Source organism: Dermacentor andersoni, chromosome 7 (genome assembly GCF_023375885.2).
Source record: "Dermacentor andersoni chromosome 7, qqDerAnde1_hic_scaffold, whole genome shotgun sequence".
In the NCBI taxonomy this organism is placed as follows: Eukaryota; Metazoa; Arthropoda; class Arachnida; order Ixodida; family Ixodidae; genus Dermacentor; species Dermacentor andersoni.
This window is the reverse complement of record NC_092820.1, coordinates 83356402-83362261: the sequence shown is the minus strand read 5'-3', so window position 1 is coordinate 83362261 and position 5860 is coordinate 83356402. Positions and strand designations below refer to the sequence as shown.

General features: G+C 59.7%; 1 protein-coding gene across 1 annotated transcript; it reads left to right on the top strand.

Annotated features, from left to right (window-relative positions):
* Positions 1-5860, top strand: LOC126534178 (uncharacterized). Its single transcript, XM_050181426.3, has 2 exons — positions 1-4177; positions 4835-5860. Exons 1-2 carry the CDS (start codon positions 169-171, stop codon positions 5173-5175), a joined length of 4350 nt encoding a protein of 1449 aa, XP_050037383.1. The 5' UTR covers positions 1-168; the 3' UTR covers positions 5176-5860.

The following is a 5860-nucleotide window of genomic DNA, read 5'->3' as shown; positions in this document are numbered from 1 at the left end:
CGCGCACTCGTGCAGCCGTTCGAAAAGGGGTGGCTGACGCCGGGCGCCAGGAGGCTCAGTTCCATCTCGGACGCCGACTGACCCGGAGGAAGAGACGTTGCTGCGCCCCCGCCGACACAACCCAGCCCCTCGCGCTGACCGCCCCTCCGCCCCTGCCCCGGAGTCCCAATGAGGTACAGCGGGCCTGCCAAACGACGCCGGGAGGCGGCCCCGGGACGCATCCCGCCGCTGTGGGCCACGCGGCCCACGCCCGGGGGCCCGCTATGGCCTCCGCGTTACCCCCCGTTGGGCTCGCCTTACTTCGTGCCTTTCCTGGGAGGAGGACCGCCCGAGGTGCAGGGAGCGTGCGTTGGGCCCAGCGCGCAGGCAGCCAAGAAAGACAAAGCGAAGATCGTCCAGTTTGAGTGGAACGGGTGTACCTTCTACCGGTACATCCCCGACGGCACCAAAGGAGCCGCGGCTGCCGCTGCCGCTGCGGCAGCCGCCGGCCGACACATGGGCACTCCCGGCGAGCCGCCCATCCCACCACCACCGTTCGTTCGGCCCAGGTCGTTCGAGTGGCACCAGCGCTCCTCCCGCTCCCAGAGTCGCCGAAGGAAGCAACAGCAAGTTTTCCCCCCGAGGGCCCCCGCACCACCGTGGACGCCGGGCCCACTTCCGCAAGACAGGCCCGGAAGCAGCAAGCAGTTCTCTGTCGCCTCGGCCGCCGCGGCAGCAGCCGCCATGAGCGCCACCGGAGGCTGCGCAGGACCGTACCGGCCGAGGGAGCCGAATCCGAGGATTCCTCGCAAGGAGAACAAGACTCCTGCGAGCCACGTACACTTGCCACCTTTCCTGGCAACAACTTCGAGCAAGGCGGCGGCCAAGTCACCGTCGCCGACCACGGCCACTCACGTGCAAGGTCCACCCAGGGCCGCTGCGTTTAGAAACAAGGACTCCGCGGCAGCCGCCCCACTGCCGTTTTCACTCAGGGCGGCCTTCGGCGCTGACGACTGCTGCGCATCGCCAGCCATGTCGAAGAGAAATGAGACACCCGGCATGCTGTCTGGGACGAACCAAGCTTCCGGCGGCGGCGGCAAGCCCAGGATGCCAGGTGGTGGAAACATGACCGTGCGCCGGTCTCAAGACGTCGCTGTTCCGGAGTCTGACGTGCTGGGGGCTAAGCCCAAAAAGCCCCCACGCATGAACAACATGACATTCACAAAGTCTCCGTCCGACCGATCAGGAGGAAATGTGCCATTCAACAGCGGCAACAGCAAGGCGTTCGCCCGAGCGCCGCCATTCAGGAACAGCCCCCGGGTGTACAGCTCAACGGTTCTCAAGGAGTTCAGCGCCACCAGCAAGCAGGACAGCGCTCGCGGGGCGGCGAGTGATGGCAGGCCTATTCTCTCGGTACCTAGGGAGTCTACCCCGAAGGAACAGCGTACTGCGCGGCAGGACCGCCGCGTGCGCTACAAGGCCGAAATAGTCGGCACCAACATCATCGTAACTCGGGAAGAACCGAGTCCAGAGAAGAAGTCTGACATGGGTCCTGCGGCCGCGGTGGCCACAGATCAGAAGGCGACACTCCCGCAGACATCTGGCGGCACCGGAGTTAAAAAAGTGGAACAAGGACCATCGGCTCCGAATGGCTCCACTGACACAACCAAGGCCGAACCAACCGGCTGGAAGGACCGTGAGGAGTCAGCCTTCCAAAGCCGAATTCTGCACGCCGCTTTGCTACATGGAACCAGCGTGGCCGATGCGGAACGATCTTCAGCAACCACTGACGCCTTTACTCAGCTAACCACTTTTGACATCAATGAACAGTTCGACCGTTTTCTTTCTCCGGGTCCTCGGTGTGTCAAACAAGAGAGCGCTGCATCGTTGACTCATCGGAAGTCGCCGTCGGGGGTAGAGTGGTGCGGCAAATTGAGAAGCATACCCGTCCAGACGGATGAAATGGAAGCCAGCACCTGCGAGCCAAAAGAAAAGCACGAGAACAAGCACGGAAATGAAATTCTGGAAACTGATCAGCAAGAGCTGGTCGAAAAGATGAAGAGTAAAGACATCGAAGCCCAAAAGGAAGCCAAGCGTGAAGACAATATGCGGGAGCTTCTCTCTGAAGGCGAAATCACTTCACCGGCATCATACGTGGATGAACCCCACACAAGCAGCTCGGAGATATACCTAGACAGCCTGGTATCTAACGGCACATCTACGCCTTCGCCAAGCGAGGACGCGTTTCGCAAACCAGACTGCGACAAGACTTTGAACCCCGAAGGCGCGGTGGCTCTCCTCAATGAGCTGGACGACTTCCTCAAAGATTGTAGCCCCATCAAGGGGGCACAGCAGCCCGCCGAAGAACAACCGGTTCGTAGGAGCTGCGGATCCTCGACGCCTTTGTCGGAGGGAGCCTCGAGGAACTCCTGCCCAGAGTCAGCGGGTCGAGAGACTTCGTCTTCACCTTCGTCTTTATCCAAAGGCGAAGGTTTCTCAGATATTTCGGAACCACGGTCGCCGTTGGCCAAGGACTTGCAAGTACCGGACAACGCGTCGCTCGCGAGCGATGTGATCCTTATTAACTTCGCCGAGGATACGACAACGCTCAAGGAACACCTGGACGGACTGGTGGCAGACTACAAGGCCAAGCAAGAGTCTGATACTGTTAGTGGTACTGGCATCGCGTTCTCTCCAGACGGCGAGGGATGCCGCCCGCGAAGCGCCAGCAGCAACGGCGCCAACAACGTCCTCGAGAAGCACCCGGGATCCTCCCCGACTCGCTCAAGTGCCCCAGTGCTCCTTCCTTCTGATGTGTCGCCGCGAGAGCTGCTCAACATGGCATCAGAAGAGGCTCGCACAGCCGGTGGAGACTTCAGAAGCTCGTCGGTGGCCAAAGGACCGCGGCATACCCAGAAGGACCGCGTCGGGGAAGCCTTGTCCGAGAGGGGTGACTCGTCATTCAAGATCACGCGCAAGTCTCCCGCTACTGGGACCATCGAAATTGGACGCCCCCGATCCCTGGCCTCTTGCGACAGCTGCGGCGCCGTCTACTGCGGGTCCATTAACAGCGAGAACTTTCCGCGCGTGTGCTCCTGCAAGACTCGGCACGGCGCCCGGGCCAAGGGCAGCAGGCCACTGATCCCGGTCGAGATTGAGGAAGCCCTCAAGGAAGAGTACAGGGACCCGGAGATCGTGTCCTGCTTCGTCGAAGAGAATGTCGAGTACCTGCTCGAGAGCGAGGACGAGGAGTACGAGCAGGTTGTGCGGCGCCGCTCGCTGACCGGTCGCAACCTTCTCGGTCGGCAGGCAAGCCACCACGAGAGATCGGGCTCCGGCAGCGACGACCGCTCAGCGGCCGCCTCTCAGCGCTACCCCGAGAACAGCACGAGCTGGAACAAGATCAAGGACGCGTCCGAGGCTTCGGTCATCTCCGGCACCGAGAGGTGCGGCAGCGAGCCGACTACAGGCGGAGCCTCGCGCGCGCTTATCTACGACTGTCCCTGGTGGACGTATGATCAGGGCGAGCACGACGGCGCCACCAAGGGCGACAGCATCAGCACGGCCCTTGGCAGCTGCGACCAGGTCTCCGCCAACACCTCCGTAGCCGCCGCCGTCGCGGAGATTGCCTCCAACGCGGCCGCCACGCTTCATCCATGGTCAACCACCCTCAGGGCTGCCGCGGCCGCGGCAGAGACCGGAATCCACGGCGCCACCGCCAACGGTCCGGGTGCTGTCGGGGAGGTGCCGGCGGCAGCAGCGGCCGCCGCTTCGAGCAACAACCCTTGGGGGCCTTTCCTGGCGACCGCCCAGGCTATCGTGGGACCCAAACGCGAAGTCGTGATGTCGTCTGGAGACCACGAGACCACCGATGAAGTCTCTTGCCGCTTGGCCCGCTCGGACGCGGACTTCACCACGCTCTACATGGAAGGGCAGCCACGCAAACCGGCGCTCAAGCAGCGCTGGCCGGCGTCCGCCGAGCTGGGCGCTGCCGTGGGACCAGCCAGCCAGCAGCAGCGCGCCACGGGTGGCGACAGGGACTCGCTGTCCTTCTACGAGTTCCCGCTGAACGATCAGCACGAGGCGCTGCCACCCCAGCAGCACTCGCTCAGCATGGAGACACTCGTCGGGTCCAACAGGCTCGACGTCTCCTCGACGTCTTCGACGGGCGGCGGCACAGAGCGACGGCTGGCCGAGGGTAAGCTGTCACGAGTGAATGAATGAAGAGGGACATTGCGGTGTTTTCTGTGCCAATTCAAGCTATCGGAACAGATCGCAAATCCCGACTAAAGTACCGCCAAACGATAAGACTCGCATTTGAAGCATACGCCGCAAAAAGGAGGGCAGCAAGCCTACCACGTTTCACTCGATCCAGGTTGAAAATCTCAAGAAGCCTTAGTGCTTGTCACAGCCTATACAGAGCCTCGTAATCGTAGAAGCAGTACGATCGCGATTCTCTTTAGGTCAGCACGTTCGAATAGAAAGGTCGTTCATCAGGCTCACGGCTTCCGCGCTTCTGTAGCGAATTAACGTTCAGAATGGTATTCATACGAGCTTTGTTCATAACTGAGGCGACGGCTGAGCTAGACACCGAAACGAGAGACCAATCAGTGACGTCCTTGTTTTGTAAGTTCATGTCAGCGAGCGAGCTCCGCCTGATAAATAATAGTTAATAAGAATAATTATGATGATGATGATGATCATGATGATGATGATGACACGGGATTAAAAGCGGACAAGGACGTTGGTAGTCTTCTGAGCGACGTCCTTGTCTGTTAACGTCCATTACCTCGAAGCTTGCTTAGGTGCCAGGTGTTCCGTGTCTTCACCCCTTTGCCGACCTTCATCGCCGCAGGTGAGCCCATGCCTCCTCCGCCCGCGGATGCAATTGACGGTAAAACGTCCGGCGGCGGCAGCGCCCAGAGTCCTGACGCCCAGTACTGCGAGCTGGAGCTGTACGCGCCGGTGAGCAAGAGCGGGCCGGCCGTGTGTACCGTCGTCGTGCCCGCGCACTCCATGGCCGAAGGTGGGGACGGTGCTAAGGGCGAGGCCGTCCTGCTGGACACCGGACCGCGGCCTGCCACCCCGCCCGAAGACTCCGGCCTCTGCGGAGACAAGAAGATCGCCGAGGCCAGCGCCAAGCCCATGGGCAAGATCCGCACGCGCTTCCGCGACTTCTTCTGGAAGCACAAGTGATTGGCTCTGCTGTCCTCAGACTCGTGCTACACTGTCCCGGAGTCCAGCATCGTGGCCACGGGCAAACATCTTCGCCAGGTTTCCCAACCTCCCCTGGAGGGACACTTGACGATGAGCAGTTCTATATTTTTTTTTTCATTGCTCGCTCGTCTTTCTTTTTTTTTTTCTTCCTTTCTTTCTGGACATTTTCCTGTGAGGTAGCCACTTTGTTCCCTTGTTTTTTCTACTCACAGGTGAAGTGGACAGTCCTACTTTTTTTCTGTCTGCGTCGCGCTTGACATGTGACCTGGGAGCCTGTCATTCTCCCCGTTTTTTCCTCGCGATTCCCAGGCCATGTAGTCTCACTTTTTGCTTGTTAATCGCTATCCTTCGGGACGAGCATTTTTTTCGTTGCTTCTCAAGTCTTCAAATTGAAGGTTCACGCAGAAGCTTATGATGGCTGGGTTGTTGGCAGTGAAAACGCTGGGAGCAGCGAACGGCATCGCGAACTTTTCCTGTTGACAGTGAGAAGGAACTTTTTTTTTGCTATAGGTGCTCGTTTCGCTGTTAGAAAGCACCTATTCTTTGTTTCTGTTGAACTCTCTTGTTAAGCTCTGATGAGCTGCGTCCCCAGTGTTGTGAAAAGAATGTGAACCTCTTGTGCCATGTAAGTCTTTTTTGGTACAATAAAAGTTCACGAAAAGCA